Here is a 14,345-nt window from a genome sequence, read left to right on the forward strand (position 1 = left end):
TAGCTGCATGCTGGGCCTGGCTCTTCTATAGGCCAGCTGAGAATACAAAATCACCCTGTCTAGATTTCACAGTATAGTTGTCTAACAAAATTGCCTTGATCCTTCGCATTAAGAAAATTTTTGGAATTCACTGAAGCATTATATTTTAAAAATTGAATCATTTTCAGAAAAAAATAGTATTTATAACATCAAGTTCAGGGACAATCCCTGCTACAAAGATATCCAGCTGAAATTAAGCATTACTTTCCAAAACATTTGGAATTTTAATTTGGAAATATAAACTTCATTGCATTTAACACAGTAAAGGCAGAGTCTGGAAAGCTCCATGCAACCTGTAAACTATAGGTAGTAGAAATTTTTAAGGATACACAGCAAAATGACAAAATTATTTGATGACTTTGGAAAATTCTTTGCATGGGAGCTGAAGGCCCCTAGTTGAATTTTTTTCAAAAATTAATGGAATGGTGACTTGATTATAGAGAAAAAACTCTAAATACCTCTTCAATATAAAATGACATTCAAAAAGCCCATTTACTGGAGGCTAATGGAGGATTAGCTACATGCCCAGTGTAAAATAAAATACATATTTTGAAATGTAAGATTGACAAGAAACACTGGAAGAAAGGAATCAAGGAGACTTGCAAACAGTCTGTTGTTAATGTTCTTTCAAGTGGAAACTAGACTTCTGCAAAAGATGTGCTTACCTAGAAAGTGCAGGATTATTGAGAAAAATAATAGTTCTGCACAACACAGGGATCCAGGAAGATGGCGTAGTTGTCCCCTGTGGTTTAAATTCTGTGCAATGCTAGGTTAGTAGTCAATCTTACTATTTTTTGTGGGTCGGTAATATTGGACCAGGGACTTTTCTGAGTAATGTGTAATTACCTTCTGAAGCTCCTGATGTCATTCTGAGCAGTTGCGTAATAGTATCAAGTTGCTGCAGCAGTAACATGCCTTAAGCCAACGTGAAGGACACTGAAAAATTATGGATGAACGTAATGCCTGCCCACAGAGTGGTCTAGTATTTCTCATGCTGGAATGAGGGAAAAGGAATGAGTAGCTGTTTCTACTGGCCCATTTCTTTCAGTGACCAGAACTAAACCCAAAAGCTCCTCCTGAGTAAGGTCTCATGTCTAACACAAATAACTTCTTTGAGGATAAAAATCCCTAAAAAAATTATAAAAAGTCACTACTTGTAGAGCAGGAGGAAACACTAGCCTTTTTTAAGAGAAGCAAATGTTTGAGGACTCCTTGAGCCCACAGGAAAACACAATGACTAACAAATATGGATGACATTGGGTATCTTGGTAAAAGGAGAAACATAAAGAGCTTATACATGCTTATACAAAATTTAACTGCATTCCCTGATGACATTATCACAGCACAGATACCCTTTAAATGAGTATTATATAAGTCTCAGGTTGACTGAGGAATCAGAAATAAGTTCACTGTGTGCTCTCTGAATATGGCCAGGTTGTGATGTAACCAGGTTATGATGTCTTCTGCTGTGACAATTACTTTTGCCTTCAGAGTAAAAAATATTGAATATTTTTTGTAAAGCTACTGAAAATTCTAGGTAGTTGCTTTTCTGTAGATGAAGCGCAGTAGTAAACCATGCAAAACTGAAAGCAAATTCCTTCACTTGATCTTGAAACTCTGTTCCTCTCTTTTTAGTGCTGTGCAAAGGAAACAAGCTATGTAAGTCTGAAGATCATTATTTGTACTACCTCATTGCTCATGAAGGTTGCTGTCCTCTCCAGTATAAGACAGCCACATGCACAATGAGAAGAGATAACAAAAGAGGTGAGAGGGAAAGGTGTCACAATAAGTGAGGAAAGAATAGGAACTTGTGAGTTTACTCTTAAAAACACAACTGACACTCTTGGTAAATGCTAGACTATTAATCTATTTGTTTATTCAGAAAAGAAATATTTATGCATTTTGCTACTAGAGCAGTATGAGAGAAGTAATATGCTTATGAATCCAATTTTTATTTATCATCACAATAATTGTTCTTCATGACTGCATTACTTCAAATTTTTAGCATGTTTGCAATTTTCTTTTAAATAAAGCCAAAAAATAGGACATGCATCCTGATACAAAGTCCTTTAATGCTGCGCAGAACTAGTCAAAGAACTTTCAGGGCTTCATCTCTCCTTCTGAATGATGTCCCCACACTACATTTCTGTAAACATATCACACTAATGTACTGCTTTCTGCAAACCTTTTTATTCTTTAGGCTATCTGGAAGGCATCCAGGGAGACTAAGATAGAAGATATTTCACACACTTCTGTCATCAATTTCCATTGCTGACCATCATTCAAACAAGTAAGAACCTAAACTGCTTTTTGATGTGGGAGCAAGATCATAACCCAGTGTGACCATATTGTAGTAATATACTGTATTACTATATTATATATACAGTATAATATATCAAAGACACATAAAATGACATATTCAGTATTTTAATAATCATGCATGGGCTCAAATGACACCAGGTAACTCCTTCTACAGTGCATCTATCAGACAAAAGCTGTTACCACCTTATCTGAAAAAAATGTATTGATCCCCCTTTACACTTGAAATAAATAAACCATTGACATCCTCTAAATTAAGTAATGATGTAAATTTGTATTTCTAAGCCACTTTGATGTATATGTCAATAAGCATTTTAAGGTTGACATAACTTTGGACTCAAAAACTACAGTTCAGTTACCTTTATGTTTATTATAATAATAACTAAACTTATTCTATTTCTATAATAATCTTTATATGTATTTTTATGATGTAATTTTATTTGCGGATTATTCCAGTGAGGTGAAAGAAATACTTCTACTCAGACTTATTCCTCTCAATAGGGGTACAATTTTCCTAGTTTCCTCTTAAGAGAATGCAGGATAGATGGGTGCCCGCTCTGGGACAGGGCACCTTTGGTATTTCTTATTAGTTCTAATATTAAACTCTGGTCTGGGTTGATATAATGAAACTTCACTTAAAACACTCTGAAAATGAAAATGCATGCTGTTTTTCTTGCCTTTATACTCATTTTCTATTGCCATTTACCTGTCACTAGCTCTAACCTGAACCTTCTACATGTTTCTTCAATATCACCATTAGCACAGTTAATTTTTCTCAGTTCCTTATACCTTGCTTCAATGTGTATTCTGAGGTAAATTACACACTTTATGATTCTCCTCTCAACTCCTTATTAATCTAAGAGGAGTTGAACTTTCAGAGGAGCTGAACACTTAAAAATGCTCCTGATGTAGGTGGAAATTTAAATCTTGAATATGGCAAGAACAGTATGAATGGCAATTTAAAAAAAAAGTTCATGTTCTCCAAGTGTGGCATCCAAATAGAATAGATACTTTTAGGTGTTTCTGGAGGGTTCTTTTTCCCCTAAAATGTTAAAGTTCTAGTCTTCAGAATGGACACAATATCACTTTTCGGTCTGAACAGTACGTCAGAAAAAAAATTATTAGCTAGTTACACACTCAATAATGTGTTTTAATCTTCGAGAGACAGCCCATGAGAAAAGCAATAACTTCATATAATGTGAAAGATTTGGAGGATCTGCTGAAAGTAGAACAGAGGAACATGACATCTATAATTGAATAAAAAGGAGCATTTAATAGCCATTAGATGTGCACCGTCCTGTTTGTCATTAAACAGAGCAGAGATCTTGTTCCAAATGGTATGTTATTGTGTAATTAAATGTATTGGAAATGCAAAAGCACATGGAGTTGAATTAAGACTGCCAACAATGTTCTTAGTGCTTGGGCGGGAGAGGCCAGCAGAAGGAGTATTGTTGTGAGCATCTCACTGGTAGAAAGATAAAGACAGATGTTGAGACTCCACAGTCTGCTGTTGCCATTGTTTGGCTCAAGGCAACTGTGTGCATAGCAAGATTACAAAACCATCAGTGCTCCTGCTTTTATGGAGGCTGGAGGGTGGCAGCAGCTCAATTTTATGTGTGAGTAGGAAAATGTCTGTGATGAATGCATCAACCCACTAATTCATATTGCAAAATGGAAAAAAATTAAAAAGCACTTCCAAATCCATTTAGCCACCATTAAATATAATACAGTGTGTTAACTCTGAATTTTTGCATTAAAAAAAAATGAAGAAGTTCCAAGAGTGAAGTTTCTAAAACACAGGAATATTTATAACTGTTCCTAAAGGAGAAGTATGTCTTTTTGCAGATTCAGTACTCCACAGAACAACTCTAAAATATGCTAAAATTGAATATGAATATCTTTTCACAGTATCCTATATAGTTAATTGCCTAACCATAATAGTCATAGTAATTATAAAATCCTTAATAAGGATGTTAATATGCTAGTAAATACACTTTAATAACATATCATCACACAACTTTGAATTCTCCATTACTACACTGACTTTTTCTGAACAAGTTCTCAATCCTTAGCGAGAAACATAAATAAACCCAGCTTTCATATCTTCATGTTCAACTTAAATGGAATTTAGTACTATTTTTAAGACTTAAAAACCAACACAAAACATAACTTTGGGGCCTACACATCATTACTCATTTTGTTCAAGAACTAGTCTTCTGTTAGTTTTATTACTATTATTGGAATCATTAAATTAGCCTTTAAAAATTCACTGTGGTTTACTAAGTTCAATGATGAGAAACACTAAATCCTTTTACTTCAGATATTTTAATTGAGATGTTGAATATCAAGATGCCTAAATAAACCAAGAATTATTGAGACCCAACTTCAAAACTGCAGACTGGGCACACACTTAGTTCGTAAAAATATTGAAATGCTTGAGTCTTAATATCTTCCAGAACTTTTAGGAACATACTAGATTATAATTTTATAAAAACTGAATTAATTCTTGTGATACCACCATCATAGTGTATTTGTTATCTATTCTAATGAATTATCAAATTCTATAAGTCAGGGAAAATAAAAACAAAACATGGAGAAACCAGTCAATTACTTAATTATATTAAAATTCTGAATAACCAAAGGTTTATTTCAGGTATTTGGCAAATACTGCCCCCCACCCCCGGTACTGTATGATATCTTTTTGTACGTGTATGTTAGGCGCTGACACTTGCATAATAGCATCTAAAAGACCAGGGTCAGTAGTACTGGTTTCTGTTAATATTTTAGGTAATGACTCTAAATTAATATCTTTATATATCTTAGATGTTGTAAGGTATAGTTCATCCCTGCTAAAAAATGAAATCTGTTAAAATTACAGCAGAAGCACACTGCACAAAACACAATACAATGCATCTGTGCTGCCAATCATTAAAACACTTTAGATGGTTGAAATTGTTAAATCTCCTTCAACTGAAGGGAAACCTCAAGTGTCAGGGCTCAGTTTGTTGTCAGCATGCTTCATACTCAGCTGCTACCTTACCATTTTTTATTAGTGCTTAGGCAGAAGTCGCACATCAAGCTGTTAGCACACTCACCAGTTGTTCGCCAAGTTTACTCACCCTTTGACCTTCTTTGCCAGGTGGACCTTGGGGACCCTCCAGCAAACCCTGAAAATACAAACATTAAACAATTATAACATTCAGTGCTATTTTCATCCTCTATTTTTCTACAGAAGTAAGACTTATCCAAAGATCCAGATGGCAAGACAAGGCATTTATTTCTAACAATAAGAATTGGCTATTTGTAACGATTCCTTCAATGTTATATTAAGGTGCAAGAAGAAACACAATAATTATTATTCACATTCCATCATACAAAGACTGAATCCTTTGGAAAAGAAGAGGTAAGTCAGCACTAATTAAGCATAGTTATATTTAACTACAAAATTAATTGAAAAGTGATTTATCTTTTTAAGTTAGGATGCCATAAAAAAAATGAAATAAAGTTATTTTAAATGAAAGACAACTTGCTCTACAACTCAAATTCAAATATAGGCACTGAAGGGGGAGGGGAAGGCAGGGAAAGGGAACTAAATATAGCAGAAGGCCTTATGCTCGCTATATCCTAAGAACCAGCCCTGTGCTGCTTCCTCTGCATGTCTGGCTCGGCTTTTCAAAACACTTCAGTGCCTCTTTTCTCCCTCTCTCTCTCCTGAACAGGCTCAGAAGCTTTGAGTGTTTTGAATATATCCTTGACTTGTGAGCCTTCCTTCTGAACTCAGTGCAAGGATCTGCCTTTTTCAGTCACACACCAAATTACAGACCACTTCTGATGCTATGGGGCTTGAATTTTATATCTGATTAATGTACAGTATAATCATAAAGCCTTCACATAACATCTCAGAAAAACCTAGAACAGTCATTCCCCCCCACTCCCCCTTTACTTCATGAGTCACCTTGGAACACAATTAAAAAAAATTACTTTGAGGAAGCAATCCAATTTCCATTATAGCAACAAGAAATGTGAAATAATTTTCAATGTAATCAGCAAAGAATATGTAACAGTTCTGCATTGTATAATTAAAAAAAAAAAGCCTTGCATGTAATATTGTGTGTTGTGACAGGGTATCACAAAATTAAAGAACTTACATTTTGTTTATTTAAGAATTTGAAATACTAACATTTTAAAATCTTTAAAATTACTCAGACTTGTGTATTGCTTCTGCTTGAGTTACATCTTTGGTCAAATCCAATCTCCTTCTTTAGAATCAATTACACATATTTGTTGACCCAATAAGGGTGAACTGAGGCGCCCTGACAATCATGATTTTTAAAAGTACCCGATATCTAGAAATGAATTTAAGAAGTTCGTTTATGATCTCTAATTTGCAAGATAAACTTGAGAAAGTAAGTAGGCCTTCCAAATCTACTAGCTCATATATCTTCAAGTAATGTTTTAAGTTGATTAGAATGTAGTTTGTCTTCAATTTTAAAAAGAAGTAGTCACTTCAAGAGCTCTTCCATTCCTATCATTTCTCCACTTTCAAACACTGAAGCTAAAAAATATATCAGACAGTATTTCACTATAGGTATTTCTCCTATCATTTCAGTTTATAATATAAACAGGATAAGGTTGAGGATCTTTTACAAAGCTGATGCACACCATTTCTATCTTTCACCATAAGTTTATGGAACTAAACTATGCATGAGAATGTTGTGCCCAACAAATAATACCATAGTAAGTTAATTACAGTGCAAATTATGTAGCTTATACATACACAAACCCATAAAGCCGCATGTCAATGTGACCTCTGTAAAGCTTCCTGACTTTCCCATCAAGGTAGTGTGGAACTTGCAGAGTATTCTCTCCGTCTAACTGTCAGCAATATTCTAATTCTGTAAAAAAATGCTGGGAATTCAGGAAGAGGTGGAATTTTGTTTTGTTTACTTTTCATTTTAGTGACAACTTTATGCAGGGGAATGAGATGAAAACCTGTAATGTCTGTTTTATGGGGGAGGAAATACTTAGCCTCACATATCTGTACAATAAGGCTCCAAGGGGACAAGAATTACACAAGAATGTAACTGCACAATAGTGATAATTAATAGCCAACATTTTTATCCAAGGAGTACTTTTATTCTTTTTCTTCTCTCTACAATATTATTGTCAAGAAAAAGGAACCAGATAAGGAGATTTATCTTCAAGGAAAGGGAGGAGAGCTGCGTACAATTGGTAACTAGGCAGGGAGGACTCCCCTGTACAAGGAGCCACATCCTGATATTGAAACTGAGGTAAAAGTTCACACCAACTTCAGTGGGATCTTCCGTTTAAAAAGTGATAGGACAACATGGGCCATGTTAACTAACACAGCCCTAAAACTGTAGTAATGTGGCCAAAGTAATGACTTAGCAATGCTATCTCTGCTCAACATCCACTGAAAGAGATCATGGAAAAACAACTGCAAAAGAAACCTTCAGGAGAAATTAAAAAGAAGCCTTCTACAGTGAATTCTGTCTAAACTGATGAATAAAACATCTATCACTGAACTCCCATATAACTTGGCAACGAATAGAAATACATGTTTGTAGGAAGGAAGACTAAACTATCTACTTAGGTTGCATTCCTATTTAATTTCTGGACCTCTTCCTTTGGAGATCAAAGATCAGATTAGACTCCTTCAAACCATGGATAGCACAGTTGGTCAGAGGGGCCCACCACCAGAGATAAAGGGATAGAATATAGACTGCATAGACATACTTGTATGTATCTATCATCCTATCTATCTATGGTATATGGGATATGCTGTTAACTGTGTTCAAAACATTTACATCAGAAGCCAATCTATTGTACATGTACAAACTCCCCAGGTAAACAACAGACAAAGCAATTAAGATCAGAGAACCATACAATGGTTTGGGTTGGAAGGGACCTTTAGAGGCCGTCTAGTCCAACCCTCCTGCAATGAGCAGGGACATCTTCAACTAAATCAGGTTACTCAGAGCCCCCATCCAACCCGGACTTGAATGTTTCCAGGGATGGAGCCTCCACCACCTCTATGGGCAATCTGTTCCAGTGTTTTACCACCCTCGTCGTAAAAAACTTCATTATTATATCTAACCTAAATGGACCCTCCTTCAGTTTAATACCTCCTTCAGTTTTATCTCTTGTCCTATCTCAACAGATTCAGCTAAAGTCTGTCCCCACCTTTCTTACGGGTGCCCTTCAGGTACTGCAAGGCAATTGAAATCATTCACTGTGTGTCACCGTCACTCTGATACTTTTGAACTGGCAAGAGCATGGGTGTGGCGATGAGCTAAAGAATGTCTAGGAACAGCACAAGGCACTGTGAAGTATAAAACCAACCTATTTTTGTGACATCAGGCTGGCAGGAAAGTATGATACGTCCTACCAGGTGACCTAACATGCACAGGATTTTCCTGACTCTGCCAGGCCACCATTGAGGCTGGAAGGTGGTAGCCTTCTGCCTACTTCATGGAGCAGTGAATTAAAATAATATATACAGTCTATAAAGCCTGTTCCTGTCATGGAACAAGCAAGCCCCTTGGAGCTATGTACCTGAAGGAGCTTGAGGAACATGAATTGTAAATGTCTCAAACATTACCAAGTATCTTGGGGAAAATAAAAGTCAGTAAAATGGAGATGTTCTTAAGTGAAACTTAAAAAATTCTATCACAATGAGTGAGGATGGCTATGAAGAGAGATGAAACATGATGCATGGGTAGGCAGAAGAGGGTTGTACAAAATCTTGAAAATGAAGAGCAGAAACTTGTGAATTCCTTTATAGGAGGTAAACCATACAGGGAAGTGTTGACAAGGGAAAAGATGCTGGTTAGAATATAGAATAGAGAAAGTAAGCGCACTGTGAAGAGCTTGCCAACAGATATTTAAACAAAATATCATCAAAACTTAGTCTAAGCCTTAGTTGAGGGAAACTAGGAAAAACAACGTTTAAAAAATGCTACGGTAGAATAAATGAGTTTTTAAAAGAATTTGTATTGAAAATATCTGTAGGAATTAACATTTTAGTACTTTAACAGCTAATATTTTTTGCAAGTGTCAGGAGATGAAAACTAATAAGAATTATTTAACTTGTGACAGTAGAAGAAAAATATGCTAGGAAGTTATAGAAAAATTAGCAAACAGTTCAGCCAGTTAAGATGTTTCAAGTTTCAGAAACTGTTAATTTTAAATGTATGCGTGTGGAGCTATCAGAGGCCGCTTACTGTAGAAGGGCTAAAATCCTGTCATGTGACTCTGCAAGTACAAAATCATTTTAAAATACCTGACAGATCACAAAAAGCATCTGCAGAGATATGGTGGAGGCATCATTCATAAATTTAACAACTCACAGTAACTGCCTAAGAACATACTCTCAAAACAGCAAAGTTTTTAATCATGACCCCATGGTGAAACAAAGAAAGTTTAAAAAAAAAAATCACAGCTGAAGTGGAACTGTGAGGTTACTTAAAGTTGTACAGGAGATTATGGCTGATGCCAAGAGAACAAAATATTAGAAAAGCACATATATTTTTGGTATTCTGAAAATCGCTTCAAAACATAGCTGAAAGTTTTTGAAGCAGAAGGGTAGATAGCTGCCTTATGTACTTGTAGGTAGTGTTGCTGGAATACATTCTGAGCTGGAATATGTTTCCTCCTCAACACAAATTAAATATAATACAAATGTTAGCAATAATAATGCAGTTCTAATTAAGGCACAAAAATTATTTCATTTATAGACTGGTTTGTGTGTTCTATACACAAGCTACTGTCATCCAGTTTTCCTCACTATGAATTCCAGCAAACAAATGACCCCAATTTTTACAGAATAAACACTACTAGACAGGGAGAAAATGTATGTAATTTAGTGAGATGAGTTAAACAAACTCTAAATTAGGTATGCAGAAACATCTTGTGCTAATATAAGAATAGGTCATTTTTTTAATCATTTATATATGCAAGCTTTTATAACAATAAAACTTGCTACTTCAAAAAGACTTAGCTATAAGAGATATGATTTTGCCAAGTAATTCTGAAACATTATTTTGATAAACAGAAAACTATAGCTGCACTGAAACAACATCAACACTAAAATATTCTTAAAAGCAAACTGGCAGGCAGTTGCCTCTGTGGGGGATTGATGTAGTTCTTTAAAACACAGTCCTCGTCAGGATAAAGGAAAGCCATCACATTGTCGAATTAAATTTTCAGTGAACCCTCTGTTAACTCCACAAGTAGAGCAGCACAGGATCACAGTAATCAAGAGTCAGGTAAAAAGTGACCACAGATTTCCAAATTCCTGGCATAACACAATGGGTGGTCACAGTGAAGGCCTGACTGCCTTGGAGAGCACTCCCCAGCCACCCAAATACTGCTTGTGGGATGGATGGTACTGCTGTGGCTGCACTGGTGTAAGAATGGCACAGCATCCCAGGCAGGATGCAATAAGATGCAGTTCAATAGGTCTTAAATGCATCTACTTATCTGGAGGTGTTCGTAGAGAACAAGTTCTACTGTGCAGGTCGCTGTGATCCTTCTATCCTGTTTTGAGAATATTTTCCTCTTTGCCCTGTTTGTACCATACTGAGAGTAAATTAACGGCTTCCTCTCAGGTAAACACAGACTATCATGCTCAGCAAGCAAAGCAACTGAAATATGAATAACTTCCCTACAGTCAAGATGGTCAAAATGTTGGTTTCTCAGGTATCTTCAAGGCAGTTTACTTGCTGCAACTGTGATGCTGCCCTACTTTGAACCCCAAACAGGAGGATGAGGAAGTGGGAGACCTTAAAATACAATTACAATGGTTTCCTCTTCTTGTTCAAAAGACTGTCCATCACCACCCACATGGAAGCCCACAGAGCTTGCAGACACTCCTCACTGTTACAACATGTTACAATGGGAAAAATGGCACAGGAAAATCACAGAAGGATGAGTAATTTCCTGTTGTATTACCACTTATGAGGGAAATTAGACTACCTCTATCCTAAGCATTTCCAAACATGACCTGATGTCATTCACATCCTTACTGAAGTACCTGGAGACAGCAAGTTGAAAGATTTGTACACCTGCTTGGCCTCTTAAACTTACTGCAGTGACCATAATGTTTTGGTCTGACACCATTTTTCTTTCTAAACTGCTTTTAATCCATTTACTTCTATAGAAAAGGAGGCAGCATTTAGCAGAAGTCTGCTAAATGAATGAAATGCTAGTAGCATTTCAGTCTAACAGAAAACATGATCAGCTACATTTTCTTGATAATTTATTACTGGAGCAAACAGAAAATATGTTCCTCACTGGTGTCATTATTCTTTGGGTTTGACCATTTCTTTAGTTCTTCTCTCTGGTAGCTTGAAATGTACTGTCCTTCAGAGACAATAATTTGAAAGGGAAACTGGAAGGGTCATTTCACAGAAGTTCAGACTTCATGAACCTAGTACTTTTAATAAACATAGGTTTATTTGCTAAGCAAAAAAATATAATTAAAATCCTGAGGAGTAAATCAAAATTATTAATTACATTGATGTCTACCGCATATGGGACATCATCTAATGAAGGACATATAAATCACATTCATGCCAATTTATCAGAGTAAGAATTTTTGAAAAACAAATTTACTGTAAGGTTAAGACTTCAATCTTCATTTGTGCCTTCAGTATCAGTATTACTGCAAAAGAAGATAAAAACTGCACTCTAACTGCTAAATCATCTTTTATTTCAGTAAAGGGGTAATCTTAATAGTATCTGCTCCCATAACTAAGAAGTGCTGTTTGAAGAAGAGGATATTTGTAAATTATACCGTAAGAGTAAAGAGATCACTATATTTCAGGAAAAACAACGTAACTGTTTAGTATTTTCGGGAAATTAATACACCTCCATTAAAAAAGCTCATATAGATAAAATTCAGATTTTCCTTAAAGTATGTGTCTAAAGAAAAGAAGGGATTTAGAATGAAAATGTAATTTTCAGTCTATACTTTCTTTAGTTAAATAGAATTGCTTTTCTTTATGTCATTACATGAAAAGAAAGCAAGGGTAATATTAGTTGCGCTCCTTACTACTGGGGAGTGTGTGTCCCTTTCTTTATCTTCATATGAATAATGGAGGAGAAAGCTTTGCAATCTGTAGCTGACGTTTGCTTAGAAAGGGGGAGAGCCAAAAGTTACAGTGGAGCTTGCCCAGACCTGAATCTGCAACTTCCTCCCACAGCCGCCTCCACACGGCACTTGTGCACCAGCTTCCTTAGGATCAATTTAACCAGACCTAGGAGCCAACATTCCAAATATCTGTTTAGTAAGCAAGTCCTGGGGACTTCTGTCTGTGACCGACTTAAGCCTCGGCTTCTGAGTAAACACTTGGTGCCATCTGGATGACTATTTTATAACTCCTGAAAGGGATAGGTTCGCAGGAACGTACGGACGGACGCTCATTTTCCTCAGGAACTAAAAGCAGCGTATCGAGTGTCGAGAGGAATAGTTATCATATATTTTACAAGAGATGGCTGTGCTACCTTCCCTCACCTGTCACTCTTCTGACACGGCACGCTAAGGCTTAAGCTGGGGATACCAGAGCGGGCAAGCTGTGGAGCCAGCTGTGACCCTGCAGAACACAGTCCCCAGCTTCTGCCACTAAATCCCACATCTCGACAAAACCACACCACAGGGCAGTACAATCCCTCCTTTTTACTCTCTGAAGGTTCCTCAGCTACAGCACAATTTATCAGGGAACTTAAACTTTAAACATCCCCCACATATTGGTGCATAAAGTGAACATAATAAAGGGGAAAAATTCAAAATATAATCCCAGCATTTATTCTCAAGACACCTAAAAAGTACTAAAGAAAAGAGGCATCTAGTACTTACAGAGCAATTCAGAACATAGCAGAGAAATTAAAGGCAGCATAAAGAAAGTCTGAGAATCAGTCATGATTTTTGACTACTCCCATAAAACTACCACCATAACTGAGGAAAAAAAAAAAAAAGTGTGTATCTGGACTTAGGTAGTGTTAATTGACTCATAGAAACACAGGAAAACTTTACATCCTTAATAAAAGGGCTCAAATATACACACGTATATGTCAAATTTACAATAAAATGTATTTGCTTGACTAACGCCTGAGTCAAACAAATACACTCAGAACTATTGAAATTTCCCATTTCATTTGGGTTCTATGTAAATCCTGTAAACTTTATCACATTTCTTCTTACAGCTTAGCATATTTTGTGTTACAATTCTGTTTCTTTTCTCTAATTCTTCATGCATGATTGATGAAATTGTGGTCACAAGACTTACATATGTGCCTTAAAGAAATGCACAGAAACACAGGGAATTCTGATCCCATCTCTTTCTGAATTCTCTGCTACTGCAACAAGTGAGAAGTTTTGTTAAGTGTTCATGTTGTTAGGATTTCAGTGTGAAGTTTTCTGTCAACTCACATCAAGCAGGAAGATCCAGAACTCTACTTTATTTTTCAGATGCACTTTCTGAGCTATGAAATTTCAATTTCAAACTCATAAAATAATTTTTGCATCTTAAAAAGCAGTGGTACTGTTTTGCCTGTTTTGCATTTTGACATATGCTCATCTACCTGATAGGTTGTTACAGCTGTCGGGTATTTATGAATTCTGCCATACATACTGCCTGGAAATATCCCTCGTTCCACACTATAACAGCTATCTATCTATCAGATGAACACTTAAAAATACATCTTTTTTCCTCCAAGTAATAATCCCTTCATTCTCTTCTGTATTTTCTCATGTTTTCACGTTTCTCATGCTTCTGGAGCAGTGGAGGATTTCCTACTCATTAGGGTTGCACAAACACTTTTAGACACAGAGTCAGTGATATCTTTTAGACTTTGGCAGTCTTTAGACAAATGAGAAAGCCAGGAATTTCTACTGCTTGCTGTTACATACTTGTGTAGATTACCTACAGGCAACTCTCCCTGGACCAACCAGCTGCTGCATTGCA

The 14,345-nt window shown here is 36.1% G+C and overlaps 1 protein-coding gene across 7 annotated transcripts in view; it reads right to left on the minus strand.

Annotated features, from left to right (window-relative positions):
• The window catches only part of COL19A1 (collagen type XIX alpha 1 chain), a 181,402-nt gene that overhangs the window by 66,476 nt on the left and 100,581 nt on the right, over positions 1-14,345 (minus strand). For all 7 annotated transcript variants that reach the window (XM_017739315.1, XM_017739316.1, XM_017739312.1 and 4 more), the window contains one exon: positions 5,478-5,525. In XM_017739315.1, coding sequence (XP_017594804.1) covers positions 5,478-5,525 — 48 coding nt within the window. The remainder of the gene's footprint in view (positions 1-5,477; positions 5,526-14,345) is intronic.

This window comes from Corvus brachyrhynchos, unplaced genomic scaffold (assembly GCF_000691975.1).
Source record: "Corvus brachyrhynchos isolate BGI_N302 unplaced genomic scaffold, ASM69197v1 scaffold136, whole genome shotgun sequence".
Lineage (NCBI taxonomy): Eukaryota > Metazoa > Chordata > Aves > Passeriformes > Corvidae > Corvus > Corvus brachyrhynchos.